Source organism: Gobius niger (genome assembly GCF_951799975.1).
Source record: "Gobius niger genome assembly, chromosome: 8".
NCBI lineage: Eukaryota > Metazoa > Chordata > Actinopteri > Gobiiformes > Gobiidae > Gobius > Gobius niger.
This window is the reverse complement of record NC_136859.1, coordinates 8,271,235-8,288,376: the sequence shown is the minus strand read 5'-3', so window position 1 is coordinate 8,288,376 and position 17,142 is coordinate 8,271,235. Positions and strand designations below refer to the sequence as shown.

The following is a 17,142-nucleotide window of genomic DNA, read 5'->3' as shown; positions in this document are numbered from 1 at the left end:
CAAAATTGCTCCAAGGTATAGTGTCAATTACAGAAGGAGTTTTTTGCCTGTTCTCGATGAAAGAAATCACAGGGCACCGGCGCAGTTTATTACGGCGCTACAAATTTCCGCTCTCAGATAGGAACAATGTCATTTCCAATTCCTTGCTCTAAAAGAAGTACTCGCCATCCCATTCTCGGCTGACGTGTGCTTAAATCAGCCGTGGCGAGAGCAGCTTGTGCCTCCCAAACTCCAAACACGTCGCGGGGTAAAATAATTTATGACACGGTTCGGCTCGAGCGGAGAGTGCTGAGAGGGGCAGAAGGAGCCGGTGGCAGCTCTGACCCGTCAGGAGAGGCTCCCAGACATTTACACGGAAACATGACACGCTCAGTGTGTAATCCCCACGTGTACAGCAGACTGTAGAGGGGGCTGCGCTGCTCAGAACACGGGATATGGGGAAGGGATGGAGTTTTTTAGGTCATTGAAACCGAAAGGAAAATGACTTTATTCAAGGGATTGCATCAGAAGAAAAGGTTAAAAGTGCAGGGTACAAGCTTGACCCAATCTTGTCCAGTATATGTGTTCAATTAAAAGTTACATTTTTAGTTTTGAATTTGAATTTGTTTACAATATATTTAAATTATAGTCTTGCTGCAATATGTCTTTGGCTTTGTTTTCATTTTTGCCGCACTCCCAGTTATCTTTGTCACAGAGGGGACCCCTATTGTTCATGTTTCTCGTGGTAAGGGAAACTTAAGTGTCTGTAGAAAACCCACACAGACACGAGGGAACATGCAAACTCAATACGGGAAAAAAGTCATATTGTAAATATTGAAAATGAAGTCTTTATTCATCATTAGTGTTTCCCCCAATGTCAGCAAGCCAACTTTAATGCTTTTTAATGCCTAAATATTATATTTTCAAAGCCACAAATGCCAAAAAAGTTGGCATATTTCACAAAAATTGGGCCAAAAAGACAACAGTTTTTGTGTGTTTGACAAATTGATACAGTAGAAATATTTAAGCAATGTCACTGAGTGGGTTTCTGTCTCCAAGGAATAATTATGTTTTCTAAGAAATGTAATCACTTTTAAGGTATGTGCTTTTGTTTTGGTCGTGTTAACGCAATTATGGCCGAGCGAGTGCCGACCCGCGCCACAGTGGACCGGCTGTAGGCGACATCTCTTTCGAACATAGGGAGACTTATCCATGCATTTGTCTCCAGCAGGTTAGACTGCTATAACGGCTGCTCACTAACCTCTCTAAACGCACTGTCAGACAGCTGCAGTACATCCAGAACGCTGCTGCTCGAGTCCTGACAAGAACCAGGATACACAACCATATTAGTCCAGTGCTCCGGTCTCTCCACTGGCTTCCTGTCACTCAGAGAATAGAATTTAAAACAGCTCTGCTTGTCTACAAGTCTTTTCATGGTTTAGCGCCGAAGTCCATCTCTGACATGTTAGAGCCGTAATGAACCATCTCGGGTCGAAGGGGCCTCCTGGTGGTTCCCAGAGTCAATAACAAACCCGGTGAGGCTGCGTTTCAGTTTCATGCAGCAAAAATCTGGAACAGTCTTCATGAGGATGTGAGACAGGCCTCAACTCTGACAATGTTCAAATCCAGACTGAAGGAGTTCTTTTAGCCCATGCCTATGACTGAAAGTATTTTATCTGCATTCTTGCCTTTTGCTGTAATTGATTAATTTTATGTTGATATTTTATTGATTTTATCTGTTTTCTTGTAATTTTATGCAACTGTGAGGCACTTTGAATTGCCTTGTGTGTGAATTGTGCTCTACAAATGAACTTGCCTTGCCTTGTTTAGCTCACGATGCGGTTAATACAGTTTAGTTTGACCTGTGAGAGCCTATAATGCTTAAAAAAGAGCACAAGGCAGCGTGATATAAACGAGGAAATGAATGTGAGGCTCCCATCAGAGCACCACTCTCAGTGCTGCCTGTAATAAACCACGCCTCAGTCCTTTGTATATCAAGCGATGCCCTCTCGCATGTAGTGCAGGCACAACAGCTGCACCCATGGAAGAGAACCATCGCGTTTGGAGCTTACGCTGTCCTTTTTTTTTTTTCTTTCAACATTGACTGTACTACGATTTATTGGCTCTTTGGAATATTTGTCCTCTCCATTTGAGGGGCCACCTGCTCTCCGTATCATGAGTCAGAATGATTGTGGATGTCCTATCCACAGAGAGGCTATATTCCGAGAAAAAAACTCTCTTGAGGAAAGACATCACTTCCTCTTGTGTCTCTCATGACATCGATGTTTCAATCCAAACCCGCGCCTCCCTCCGCAGCACCAGCTTCCCCTCCTCTGTCAGCCCGTCCGCACTCTCACAGGAGGAGGAGGCGGCCCGCACGCTGCTGGCCACATGCCCTGCTTTCTGGGAACTCCTTCAAAATGAATCCATCATCGTCATCTCTCGTGGGAGAAATCCACAGCGCGTCGGGTTAGACCTCTGTTTGCTGCTTCTTTCTTCCTCTGTCAGATGCAATAACAGCGGTAAAAGCATTACCCGGCACTGCACTATGATCGCGCCCTTTGTAAAACATAGCCGCTATTGGCAGGGGCTAAAAATGGCCGCACTTCAAACCGCAGCAAACATAAGCCTTTGAAAGTTGTCAACTGCCAATTTCTCAGACAAACAGTTCAATTAAAAGTGTGTCCATTACATTTGGAAACATTAAAGTTGTGATGGGCAAATAACATCGGGTCTCCGGAGCTTGTAACAATCTTCATGAAGCGGAGCGAAGTGTCGAACACGGCTTCGCTCTCGGTTGTTCAGTGTTTCAAAGCGTTTGAGTGGCTCAATGTGGATCAAGTGCATTTGCTTGGTTTGAGCGGAGCAGCGAAACAACACTTTAGCTGCTGCCATTGACAGTAAAGTGTCTGTGCTTCAGTCGTGCTGGTGAGAAAGCACCCTGATGTGTCAGTGCTTCGACAGACTGAAACAGCACTGTAGCTTTGAGAAGCTTTCAAGGAAAGCATCAACGTGTCACAAAAAGATTAAGTATGATAATGAATACGTATATAGGGAGTTTCTTTTGGCTGAAAAGAGCAAAATTTTCCCAGATTTATGTTTTTTACACCCAGTAGATCCCTAACTCACCCAATCGTTGCTGCTCAGTCTCAGTATTTGACTGAGTAAGAAGTTCGTCCATGTTCAACATATTTGTGTAACCTTTCAGTTTTCCATTGCATTCATCCAACACCATTCATCTTCAGTCTTATTTCTTGTCAATTAACTCTTGGCCCTTGTCAATCTCAGAATGTTTAATTGGTTATAAATGAAATGCTGGTTTGCCATATTACTTTTGTTTGCGTTAATTAGATTTTCAGAACAGAAAGTGTAGAGCAGCCTTTGACACCAATTTTGAAGCGTAATTTAAAGGGACCGGACCATGCAAGATTAATGTTATGAGCGTGTAACCTTGTTGTGTCGCCGTTCTCACAGGAACAAGGCGTTTTTACTGTTTCTCCATCCTCATAGTTTTGATTTATTTAACGTGGGCCCTTTCTTCCTCAATGGATTTGGTCATAGATGGAGCAAAAAACTGTCCTTAAAGGAACAGGTCACCGTTTTTCCATTCGGAGATATGTTCTTACCTGAGCTTAGACAAGTTGATACGTACTTGTCGGTCTTTGTGCGTGCCCGTGGAAGACCTTGGTAGCTTCTCTCTTCACCCCGTTTGCAGCTATAGGAATATACTGGGAGAGGCCAAATGCCAACAACATCTTTAGACTTTTTACATGACTGAGGGGACACAGTTCTTCCATACTGTGATGTATACCTGAGCTTAGACGAGTTGATACTTACCTGTCTGGTCTTTGTGCGTGCTCTCAGTCACGCAAAACAAACAAAGATGTTGTTAGCATTTGGCCTCTCCTAATGTATTCCTATAGCTCCAAACGGGGGTGAAGTTGGGAGCTACCACGCTCTTCCACAGGCACAAAGACCAGACAGGTACGTATCAACTCGTCTAAGCTCAGGTATACATCACAGTATGGAAGAACTGTGTCCCCTCAGTCATGTAAAAAGTCCAAAGATGTTGTTGGCATTTGGCCTCTCCCAGTATATTCTTATAGCTGCAAACGGGGTGAAGAGAGAAGCTACCAAGGTCTTCCACGGGCATGCACAAAGAGGTACGTATCAACTTGTCTAAGCTCAGGTAAGAACATATCTCCGTATGGAAAAACGGTGGCCTGTTCCTTTAATCCTTTCTGAGCTGTTCTGTGCTCATTTATCAAGACAGGTGCTATATAGCAAGTGCAAGCTGAACAAGGACATTTCCATTTTTATGGACCCGGTTGCACCTGGTTTACAATTTGAAATGATGTGAATTAGAGTATAAGGACCTCAAATCTGACTAGTAAACGAAACAATGCCACGTGACTTAATAATACACACATGACTGTGCTGCTGCTCCACTTTTGCACGTGCTACTCATTTTGCACATGAGCAAACGCTCGGTAAATGACCCCCAAAGTGTCTTCGTAATGTTTCATTTTTGCACTGGTCACCAAAGCTCAAAGGGATGAAGTGTGGCCTCTGCTGGCATGATCTCTATCTATTGAATAAGTATTTAGTGGAGACACATGTGGTTTGAAGTTATGCTACAAATATGCCAAACTTGACTAAAGTATAACACACACGGCTATAATCCCACTGGTGCAGTCTCGGTTTTCATTCCCAAAGATCTGTCTAGGCACGGCCCTCCAAAAGCCGTAACCTCATCTTCAGTTTGCAGAATGGTGATTTCTTCCTCCTCTGTTTCCATGGAGATGTGTGTTCGAGCTGGTAGTGGGATACTGCGAGACTGAGGCTTGGACCAGTCTGAAGGAGCGGACTGGGACTTTTTACTGCCAAATCAGGCCTGGGCATTCGGACAATTCGATAAAACTGGAGGAATCAATTGGAGCCGAGATTTAAGCCGTCTTTAAATTGCTTTATTCTGTTAAAGACACTTTTGAACCAAGCAAGGGGATAGATCATTTTATGACAATGACTCTGGAGATTTCTGCCATGTTATAATGTTGTTCCTTCACCAAAAACAAGCCATTGATGCTAATCATGGACACTCTCATGGCACATTTTGGATGTTTTAGTTGATCAGTGCATGGGTTCGCAAAGTGGGGGTTGAGACCCATCGGGCTGTCGCGGGGCCTGTGGGGTCCCAAGATGATGTAAAGATGATTTTTTTTTTTTTATGCCATTGTTTTGGGGAATTGTTTTGTGCATAACAGTATGTCATTTGTAAAAGCCAGTCAAATCTCAATACCAATGGTTTAACAGCATGTTATAAATTCCCCCTTAAAGGAACAGGTCACCGTTTTTCCATACTGAGATATGTTCTTACCTGAGCTTAGACGAGTTGATACGTACCTGTCTGGTCTTTACGTGTGCCCGTGGAAGAGCGTGGTAGCTTCCAACCTCACCCTCGTTTGGAGCTATAGGAGCATATTGGGAGAGGCCAAATGCTAACAACATCTTTTGCGTGACTGAGCACACGCACAAAGACCAGACAAGTACATATCAACTCGTCTAAGCTCAGATATGAACATATCTCAATATGAAAAACGGTGGGCTGCTCCTTTAAGTAATATAAGAGGCAATACATTTGTACAGTGAGGGTCTCGAGGTGTTTCTTTGGCAAAGTTTGGAAACTCCTGCCTTAGTACAGTAGTTCCCAAAGAGAGGGTCGGGACCCTGAACTGGGGGTCACGAGATGATTTTGAGACAATGTTTTTTACATTTCTGACTTTGAGATTGTATTTTTGATTAAAAACAGCCTATTTTAGTGAAATTAAGCCAAGTATCACAATACAGTATCCAAACTAACATCATTAAACCAGATGTTTAGCACCTTAGAGGATTTTAATGTTAATTAGATTTTACAGAAAGGGGTCCTGTGTCGATAACGTCTCACCCAGACCCTCTATCAGTTACCTCGATACCCTAGAGACAGCGGTGGTTTGTTTTGGTGGGAAGACAGAAAGTATATCACACAGTAAAGGGCCTGTGAACTCAGGTTAAGGAGTTTAAATGAGAGTAAAAACAAACGTAAACAGATATAGGCCTATGCTTTTTGATCCAGCGTAGAAGCACTTCCACATTGTGACATCAGCAGGTGGAGCAGAGCAGAATTGAATTGAGAGGAAGATGGACGATTGCTCCAACACGCATGAACAAACCAAAAAACTCCAGGTTTCTTCTAATGCAGTCGAGTGATTCGGACACGGCAGAAGGAAACAATGATGTGGGGAAGGAGTGAGGGAGAATCACGGGGGAGGAGTGGTTTTTTGTTGCGTTTAGATTTGATTCACGGGTGACATAATTGATTTTAATGAGATGTTTACGGAGAAAAGTGCCGCTGTGGCTCAGTCATTTACGGCACACCTGGGACGTTCGTATCAGCAGCCGAAAAAAAAAAAAAACAAACATCCAGCTCGTCGTATGCAAAATCGTACCTTGTTAAAATCATGTTATGCTACAAAGTACAAAGCTTTGGCTCTGTGGCTCGAGTCATCATCTGAGGTCAGTGGTTGGAATCCCAGCTTTGACTGGTGCAGAGTGTGTGAGGTAGAGGAAGAGCCTAAATCGGGCCTGGCCAATTATCTTGAATTGTAGCCCAAAACAAACCCTCTGTAAATTATTTGTAAACCATTATTTATTGTTTCAGTCTAATATAATACAATTGAAAGTGAATCAGGAATACCCCCGAGACCCGAGTGTGTAATATCGTGTGACCCCAGGTGGTGAGAAGAAAGTTTGCGGTGCGACCACTGCAGACTGTGAGGCTGTGATTGACTGACAGGGCGTGACATTGCCATTATGAGCTCCCTGGGGCCTGCTCCTGTACAGAGAGAGAGAGAAGAAGAAGAAGAAGAAGAAGAAAGAGAGGGAAAGAGAAAGAGAGCAGTGAGGGTAGAGAGAGGAATGAGAGAGAAACAGAGACAGAGGAGGGAGAGACCTAGACTTTGGAGAATTTGGCAGCATCAAAATCTGAAACATGGCGCTCTTATCGACAGCTGCCATCAAACAGTCGGCACCAACACAAACAGAGCACAGTTGTGGTGGAATCAGTCTGTGCAGCAGGTGGATTTGGATCTTCCTCCACTTTGGAGTTTGCAAAACCGAAAGGAAATCTTTTTGAAACCTTTCCGCGTATTGGTAAAGACTGGGAATGTGGCCTCACGCACTTGTGCCCGTGACAGCCACCGCGGCCAATGAACAGATAAAGGAAATCGATCGAAGCATGGCGTCTTTGTCGTTTAATTCATCAGAAATCGGTGTTTGGAAAATGTTAATGATTACCCCAAACAACCCCTATTAATCTACGAGTTCCTACATGCAGCAATGTTTCATTATTTATGGCCATCAATGTCAGATAATCTCCAATTCTCCAAAATCGGCCAGTCCGATCTCAACACTCACTTCATCCCTCTTCTTCCAGTCAGTTCAGAAGGGGCTACAGCATGTTGTCGCAAAGATTGGATGGTATTTTTGCCTCTTACTGTTCTGCAGAGGAGGGTATAAGCTGTGCTACGAAGCGGGAGGGAATGGCGCACGGAGAGTGTGATTCCTGGTTATGGACATGAAGCTGGAGGAGCAACGTTTGAGCGGGCGCCACAGAAGATTCAAAGATGACTTAAACCAGCATTGATTGAACCAGCATTGATTGAATCTGTGAGTCAGTCAGTCAGTGCTTTGTTTGTCATTGTACACCCGCACAACAAAAAAACGTTCAGGTGTTAGTCCTGAGCCGCTGCAACTGAGCCGCGGCGCTACTGTGGGCCAGTAGTACCTGGGGGGAACCTTCGGGCCGCCTTCAGTCTCCTCTGATCCTCTGAAACAATTCTCTTGGGTTTGTCCCTGTTTCAGAGCGTGGTGTCCTGCACTGATCAGCTCTACCTTCCCCCTTTCTCCAGCAGCTCCACAACAGCCTTTCACCATCTCCTTGTTTGTCCCTTTGTTTGTTGTCTAAGCACAACTCCAAGCATGTTTTTGATCGGAGGACAATACTGTGATATGGTGGCAAGCTGGAAGAGTCCATTGTGCATAATGTCCCCTCTTGAATTGGTACCACTCTTACTATGGAAATATGGACTTTGTAAACACATTTCAAGCGACTTTATGATATTTAAACAGGTTGTACTCGTCATGATCTAGCTTACGTGGACATTTCCATATAACAAAAGCGCTGTGGATTTGACAGACAGGCCAGCCAACGACACAGTCCCGGTTCTGCGTTCCTACGAGAGCTCTCAGCCATCACTCACTCAACCAGCGTCACTTGGCCTCTCGCTTCCCCTTTTCATGAATATATGTGAATACGCGGGCACAAAGGTAATCCGGTGACATGTTTAGCATCATCACCGCGCGACCTGCCACATCTCCATGAAACAGTCACTCAAAATGGATTTACTCCCCGGCGATGGGAGCCTTTTCTTCGCCGCCGCGTATCAATCTTACTAAGAGCGCGGCGCGTCCAGGTGACACCCACGCATGCCGTAAATTCACTCTCACCTTCCCCTACGCGCATTAATAAGACTACACATCGGCCTCATGCTAAGTCCCTGTCCAGAAGGCAACGTTTATTGATTGCGGCTGATTTAGAAACATCTCAGAACATCCCGAACATTGACCATTACATTATGACCGTTGATAGTGAGTCTTAGAATATAGAGGCTAAAGATGCTGATGCTGAAACTGTTGGGTGATGGAGTTCAGAGAGAAAGCATTAATGTGAATGATTTGCGCGGTGATTGGTTCAGAGGCGAAGGCAGCAGGCCGCTAAACGTTGACAGATAAGTGACGGAAGGTACGGAATCTTCTCGGATGAATTCATGCTTCGCTTGCATTAGGAACAGGGGGATATTTTGGAAGTGTTTGAAGCGGAAAAAATGCGTAAGGATTTGAGTGAGTTTGACAAATTGTGATGTCTAGAGTTTAGACGACTGGGTCTGATCATCAGCAGCACAGCGGCTGTACTAGACTATATCTACCAGAGGTGCTTTCGACCTGGTTTAGCCCTGGGTTTGTCCTGGGTTGTAGGCCAGGCTTAGGCCCAATTTAGTTCTGGATTCTGCCTGATTTAGTCTTGGATAAGTCCTGGGTTAGGCTAGATTTAGTCTTGGTTCAGTCCAGGGTGAAGCCAGATTTAGTCCTGGTTAACTTGTTGCTTGCCTGATCATAGGGCTAGGGTTAGGGTTAGGGTTTGAGATTAGGGTTATGATTAGGGTTAGGAACGGCCAATGTGGTGTAAGATCTTACACATAGTTTTAGAAACTAGAAGGTCTCGGCTTTCAAATGAGGTATTACACTGGCACATAGGCTGTAAGCTCTCCAGTCAATACGCTTTGAGATTTGGATATGCATTATTCCTAACCCTAAAGGGGCAGATAACAGGTTAAGTCCTGGATTAGGCTAGATTTAGTCTTGGTTCAGTCCAGGGTTAAACCAGATTTAGTCCTGGTTAACCTGTTACTTGCCTCATTAGGGGGTTAGGGATTAGGGTTATGATTAGGGTTAGGAATGGCAAATGTGGTGTAAGATCTTACACATAGTTTTAGAAACTAGAAGGTCTTGGCTTTCAAATGAGGTATTACACTGGCACATGTAGCTCTCCAGTCAATACGTTTTGAGATTTGGATATGCATTATCTCTAACCCTAAAGGGGCAGATAGCAGGTTAAGTCCTGGGTTAGGCTAGATTTAGTCTTGGTTCAGTCCAGGGTTAAGCCAGATTTAGTCCTGGTTAACTGTTACTTGCCTGATCAGGGGGTTAGGGTTAGGGATTAGGGTTATGATTAGGGTTAGGAACGGCAAATGTGGTGTAAGATCTTACACATAGTTTTAGAAACTGGAAGGTCTTGTCTTTCAAATGAGGTATTACACTGGCACATGTAGCTCTCCAGTCAATACGCTTTGAGATTTGGATATGCATTATTGCTAACCCTAACCCTAAAGTGGCAGATAACAGGTTAAGTCCTGAGTTATAGGCCAGATTTAGTCCTGGGTTCAGCCTGGTTTAGTCCTGTGTTCAGTTTAGTCCTGTGTTCAGCCTGGTTTAGTCCTGTGTTTGGCCTGGTTTAGTCCTGGTTTTGAGCTGATGTTGTGGGGTCTTCCTCATTCGCAGAGAAGGATCTGTTAAAAAGATATTTTTGTATGTGTGAAGGTTCTCGTTTGGTTAATTGCATTACAATTGTTATAGAGTTGAACATGCCTGCTTTGAGTTCCCTTTTTTTTTATACACATTTGTGAAATAAACAAAACATATTAAGAGTAAAATAGCATTTTGCAACTAAATTGTGGAAGGGGTAGGTTTCTAAAGGTCTTGACTTCAACCGATTAGTACCCATTACTTTCTATTGTATTCCTATTATGCTTTATTGTGTTCCTGTTTATATTTTTACCTTCGGAATAAAGACTTAACGGTAACCACCTATTATAGCTAAGTAGTCAAAATGATATGCTTGATTATTGTCTGGCTCTTTGCTTTCCCAGTCCTTCATCAAAGCTCATATGGCATAAAATAAAATTTCGGAAGGATTTTGTCTTTCCTCTCTCCAGGACAATGTGTTACCGAGGACCCCAGGGCACCATTTCCATACAACCACGGTGGAGGGCTGTTTTGATTGCTTTTCAATCAAGCGAGACAAACACTAATTAGATTTTTTTTTCCCCCCTTCTTGTTTGAGGAAGGCAGAATTATAGGCTTCCTGCTCTGAGCGCGGATGACTGGCACTTCCCTGATAGCTCCACTCCTCCATGTCCACATTTCATTTTAAACATAAACACGGCACAAGAGGGTCTAAGCTCTTCAGGCACTTATAGGATTATATACCAGGCTAAAGTCAATGGAGCTTATGGAGAGTGACTCTATGCTAGTCCTCTAGGAGCGCAAAAATTATATATTCAATTTCCTTCACTGTAATATAATGGAATTTCATCGTGAATTAAGAAGTGGCACAGTGGCATAGTTGGACACCGTTATGAGATACTCTCCCTGGGCAAGAAAAAAGTCGCCACATAAATCTGAATGAAAAAAATCATATATATTATTGCATTTTTCTTTTCTTTTTTAACTAAACCCTTTAGGGGTCCCAGTCTGAAAAGTTTGGGAACTCATTATCGACCAAAAGATTCAGATTTATTTGACTAAAACGGACATTTTTCTCGGGAGAAACTTTAACATTTCTCGGAAAAAACAACCGGGAGAGTCTCGTCACTGCTTATAGAGCCTACAACCAAGAAAGAGAAAATCATTTTGTTACGTCTTAACTGTTCACCATATTTACCAATATCTTTGGCCTTCTGACAAAGAGAATTGGATCAGTCTTGACACATCGAGAAATGCTTTGTTGATTAAGTGGACTCAAATTAACTTCAATGAAATTCACAGACTGTGTTCAATACAAATGTGCCTCATCAAGGTGCGGTTAAAGTAACAGGCTTCTAACTTCACCCCAGTTTGGAAATGGGAGAGGCTAAATGCTAACAACGTCTTTGGTCTCTTTACCTGACTGAGCGCACACACAAAGACCAGACAGTTACTCATCAACTCGTCTAAGCTCAGGTAAGAACATATCTCAGTAAAAACAGTGGCCTGTTCCTTTAAGAAGAAAGAACTGCCCATAGAGAGGAGGAAGGTGAGTCAGACTGCCCCGGATCACCTTCTTCCTCTTTATGCTTCTAATGTTCTAAGTATTTTTTTCTTTATTCAAAAACCTGTCCATAGTTCGAGCTCAGATCACTGAATAACAAAATAAAATAAAAACAAATATTCTGATGGAAGTCAAAATGCTACTTATGTCAGCCATCTTCCAAACCAGAACAAAGGAGATGAAATACCGGCTTCTTGTGTTCCTCTCATAACAACAAAGCCAGTTCTATTCTGGAACCAGCCCTCATATCCCACTAATAGATGTTTGTTTATTGCCATGACTATCATCAGAAAGAGCAGCCTTTTAGCATGCAGTGCTTTTTCCCTTTTTTTTTTTTTGCGTTCATCTCCGGTCGTTTTGTTCAAAGCACAATCTCATCTGACATCATTATAGGCTGCGCGCATAGCGGCCCATGCTGAGCGCGAGCCGCCGCTGTGGTTAAAGGGGGGGGGGGGGCTGCAGAGGTTGGCGATAGGCTGTTTGTATAAGAGGAATGGAGAGAGGGTCAGGATTACGCTGCTCTGATTTAGCTCGTGTAAATATGAAGTAAGAAGAGGAGGCCAGAGAGTCATGTGGGCACAGACGTGTGGTTGTGTTTGAGCGGAAATGTATTATAATGTATGTTGGAGACAAAATGTGATTTCACAGAGGTTAAAGCTGTGGTAACCAAATCATTTTCTGGTAGAGGAGTAAATGTAATGTGTCGCCATGGATCCATATTGTAAACGCGACAATTGCGGCAGAAAAATAATTGTGTGTGTCAAAATATAGCACATTTTCCTCTAGTTAGCACAGTGTTAGCATTGGCTGCTCACCCTGTTCGCTTTGTCTCGCTCAACACAATTAAATGGGGATTTTTAAAATAAAAGCTTTATAATACAACCAAATATGGATTTCCACAATAAAAGCACTATAATATGACTAAATGGTGATTTTCACAATAAAAGCACTATACTACAACTAAATGGGGATTTTCACAATAAAAGTACTAAAATATAACTAAATGGGGATTTTCACAACAAAAGCGCTATAATATAACTAAATGGGGATTTTCACAATAAAAGCACTATAATATAACTGAATGGGGATTTTCACAACAAAAGCGGTATAATATAACTAAATGGGGATTTTCACAACAAAAGCACTATAATATAACTAAATGGGGATTTTCACAATAAAAGCACTATAATATAACTAAATGGGGATTTTCACAATAAAAGCACTATAATATAACTAAATGGGGATTTTCACAATAAACGCACTATAATACAACTAAATGGGGATTTTCACAATAAAAGCTCTATAATACAACTAAATAGGGATTTTCACAATAAAAGCTCTAACAAAACTTAATGGGGATTTTCAAAATAAAAGCACTATAATACAACTAAATTGGGATTTTCACAATAAAAGCACTATAATACAACTAAATGTGGGATTTTTATGGGGAGGTTTCGTCATTTATGGTAATGTCTAATATTATGGTGTTCGTGGCAGCTTTAAAACATTCCTTTGGCAACCCCAGCTTTGACATTTATTTCTGAATAATATCTATGTCAGGATGTAGTACTGAGTGAGACGAGGAGCAAGGTTCCATCCCTGGGGGGCCTCAAAGGCACTGCTGGGGGGGCCACAAAAGCCTGTTTGCAAACCAATTGCACTTGGGGGAAAAAGAGAAAGGAAATGTATTTGTTAAATTTCACTTTAAATCAGTTTATCCCACAGTCATGGTTATTCGTTCTTTAAAATATGTTTTCAGTTTTTGAAATCTTAAAAAAAAAAAAAAAAGCGAAAAATAAGTATTGTGCGGCTGCAGTAGGATCTTTGGAACGGTAAGGGCGGGCCATGATGCGAATGGGATGGGAATGGCTGCTGTGAAGTAATAGGAATATTCAAGAAACCTAGAAACAAAAAAGCATGACCCTGTAACATTCAAAATAACATTGAAAAAGTTTAAAACCCCTTTTTTTCCAATATAAAGTCTACCGTAGGCCCAGTAAATAAATGTCTTAATTTGTGCTCCTTTAAAAGTACAACACAAAGTTAAAAGTGTGTGTCTGGCTATATATGTCAATGTGGCGCAACGTTTTTGCAATACCTCAAGAGAGTCTTAAAAAGGCATCACATTAGTCATGGGCCTATCCTGCATATATATAGAGGCTTCATGAATTCTCATGCCAGAAAATGGCTCAAGCATATGATTTTTTATTACACAAGCACTCTTCTCAGTCTGTTGAAACTCCCTTCAGCTCAAATTAGTATTCTTTATCATACATTGGCCTCATTTATCGCTGCAGATCGATATCCCTGTGTTTTATTCCTTTTTAAAGTGATGCTAAAGCCGCGCTCTCTTCAGAAGCCATCAAATATCCATGAGGACTGTGGGAGAACCCGTTTGATCCCTCATAATGACTGAGATTCTTGTGTTTTCAAAGCCGCGCTGTGGTGATTTGCTGCACGTTTTGTCCTCCATCTTAATGCCTTTTCCCCTCCTCCCTCCTCTTCCACTTCTTCTGTTTTCTCTGGCATTTTTCCCTCCGTGTATTGTTTGCTCTGACGTATGCGTGGCTATGGGCAACCACAGTATATCACAAAACACATCATCTCTGCATCACTTGCACATAACTCGCATACACGATTTGGATTTCTGTTTTTCCTATAGGGAATTTGACCCATGGAGTGTGCTTGTTTTAGCGTAATCAACGTTGAGTAAAACAAGCAGACACTAGGAAAATCACAAGAAAATGTTCAAATGAAAGGCGTGCGAGAGAAAGGGATTCATTTTACAGACATAGAATTTGAAATTATACATCGAAATTAACTTTGAAGGAGGGGGGCGGTCTTAAGCAAACTTGACGTTTTAGAGCTTTTTAACCATGTTACAATGTTCTCTCATCACAAACAAACCTGAAGCTGTGTTTTGACCCGCTTGTGCAACTTTGAGTAATCTTTGAACCTTTCCCATGGCTGTTCTTAGCTCCCAAGAGCTCCTCCTGTTCTAAAAAAGCTCCTCCTGTTCAATTGAACAAGAGGCTCATTTTGAATCAAAACTTGATAATGCTGATGAACAGGATTTTGTGGAATATTTGAGCAGAGCATTTTTATTTCTAGGGCTGTGTTGTAGAGAGCGAGACTGAAGCTGCTTGTTATGTTACGTTTCATATCATTACGGTGGGTCATGTTGGAAACTTCCAGAGACAGTGAAGATCACAGCCTATAGTTTTTATTTATTTATTGAACACAGCAGCAGTTTGACCAATGTGCGGTCACTCAGGCTGTATCCACATGGAGGCAAAATGCTCATGTTTTCAGAAACTTTCTTTGTAAGCCCGAAGCCAGCTTAGTAAATGTGTGCGTGGTCGACTCAGGTCTGTGAGAATAGCACAGTTAATCTTCCAGGCCTGTGTGAGGCGCTGTGACGCTAACACAGATAAAAGAACAAGATGTAGAGGGCGTATGTGCAGTAAACTTACGTGGAATGTAAACAGAGAAAATGAAACTGATTCAAGGATTTATGATCTACAGAAGAGATGAGGAGGAGAGTTTATTCTTCAGACATAGCGAGACTAAAGCAGAAAAACCTGTCATTGACTTTTACTGTCAGTTCAAAAACACAGACTCGGCCGTGTTTTTCTACTTGTCACCTGTGGCTTGTGGACTGCAGTGGAGCAAAGAGGAGCGGAGTAAAACCATCATAGGTCCATGAGTAAAACTCTTTTTAAGGTCAGTAGATTATGGATAACGGAGCCACGTAAGCGGCGTTTTGAGATCTTTCCACTCTGGGACCTAGTTTGGAAAATGTTCGTTTACAGACCCCCAAAAAGGCCGGGCTCGTATGGACGATACACTGGATTGATAAAATATCTTTGCGTTTGTTCCTCAGCTTGACTTCGTATGGACAGGGCCTTAGAATTGTATATGTTATGTACTCCTTATTCCAGTTGTAAATCTACTTTAAGTCAGTGGTGTGTAAGAGGATACGGATCGCTTTTTGTAATCTGATGTGTGGGTGTTGTAGTTTTTATGAGCTGTTGACTTCCCGTGTTGTTTGGATCAGGATGGTGGAATTGTCGCAGCTGAAGCTCCCGTTTCTAACTCATACCTCATGATGTAGCTCTCAAACGTAAAGGAACAGGATTGCATTGTTTTATGATTGCTATTTGTTTTTTTGTTTTCATTTCTCCAGACCCCAGTCACCGTCTTCCCGTTGTCCCTGACATGTTTGTTGTTTCTCTCTTCAGACGGACGCGGCGCTGATGTACGACGCGGTGCACGTGGTGGCCGTGGCGGTGCAGCAGTCCTCGCAGATCACCGTCAGCTCACTCCAGTGCAACAGACACAAGCCCTGGAGGTTCGGCAATCGCTTCATGGCCCTCATCAAAGAGGTGGGTCCAAGTCACCCTGGAGTCCTCATTGTTCAAGTCAAAGTTTGCAAGATGAAGTCCAAGGAAAAGTGCTGATGTTCAAGTCCGAGCCATTACAATGTAGTCCAAGTCACTTTCACGTCATATTCATAGTCATATTTTGACGTAAATTTCAAAATAAACATCCAGATCGAAAAAGTAAAGGTTGTAGTAAGTTGCTAGTATGATAATTGGTAACTAGTCTAAATTTAGTGCCACTACAGTACTACAGACTGCTCAACAATGATCAAAATTAAAAGATATTGAAGATTATCCCTAAATTGTCATATTTGTGAAAGTTGCTAGTACAATAATTGGCAACTGTTGTAAATTTAGTGTCACTACAGTGAAAACTGTAGAAGCTATTGAAGAATTGTTTCCACAAATTGTCATATTTTGGCAGGGATTTCAAAATAAAGGTCCAGACCTGGAAAATAAAGGTTATAGTAAGTTGCTAATTTAATAATTCATAACTGGTGCCAATTTAGTGTCACTACAGTGATCAACACAGTGAAAGCTGTAGAATCTATTAAATAGTATTATCCATAAATCGTCATATTTTGACATAAATTTCAAAATAAATATCCAGATCCAAAAAAATAATCATTTTTGGTTGTTGAAGGTATTGAAGATTATCCATTCATTGTCATATTTGTGCATACATTTCAAAATAAAACTTCAGACCTTAAAAGTAAAGGGTGTCGAAAGTTGGTAGTATAATAATTGGTAACTGGTGTAAAGTTAGTGTCACTATACGATGTGGGTTCTCTCCCTCCTCCTCTGGGCGGCTCCTTGTGTGTCTCTCCCTCGTGTGAGCGGTGGTGTAACGACGGTACATGTATTCCATTACCTCCCAACACTGTCCGTGAAATAGTCAGTTTATTTACAATGATCTATGTTTTAAGGCTGTAAAACCACTGACCACACACTTTATACACTTTTTCACTAGTTCACATGTGGGGATGGTATCATCGTGAGCTGCTCTCGTCTCTGTGCGATGGTTCAAACTAAGAGACAATCGTAGCTACGACCAAAGCTTTATCATAGCAGTTTCAGGCTTCAGAAGGTGTGTGT

General features: G+C 42.1%; 1 protein-coding gene across 6 annotated transcripts in view; it reads left to right on the top strand.

Annotated features, from left to right (window-relative positions):
* Nucleotides 1-17,142, top strand: part of grik2 (glutamate receptor, ionotropic, kainate 2) — a 410,021-nt gene that overhangs the window by 256,148 nt on the left and 136,731 nt on the right. For all 6 annotated transcript variants that reach the window (XM_079561307.1, XM_079561303.1, XM_079561302.1 and 3 more), the window contains one exon: nt 15,907-16,050. In XM_079561307.1, coding sequence (XP_079417433.1) covers nt 15,907-16,050 — 144 coding nt within the window. The remainder of the gene's footprint in view (nt 1-15,906; nt 16,051-17,142) is intronic.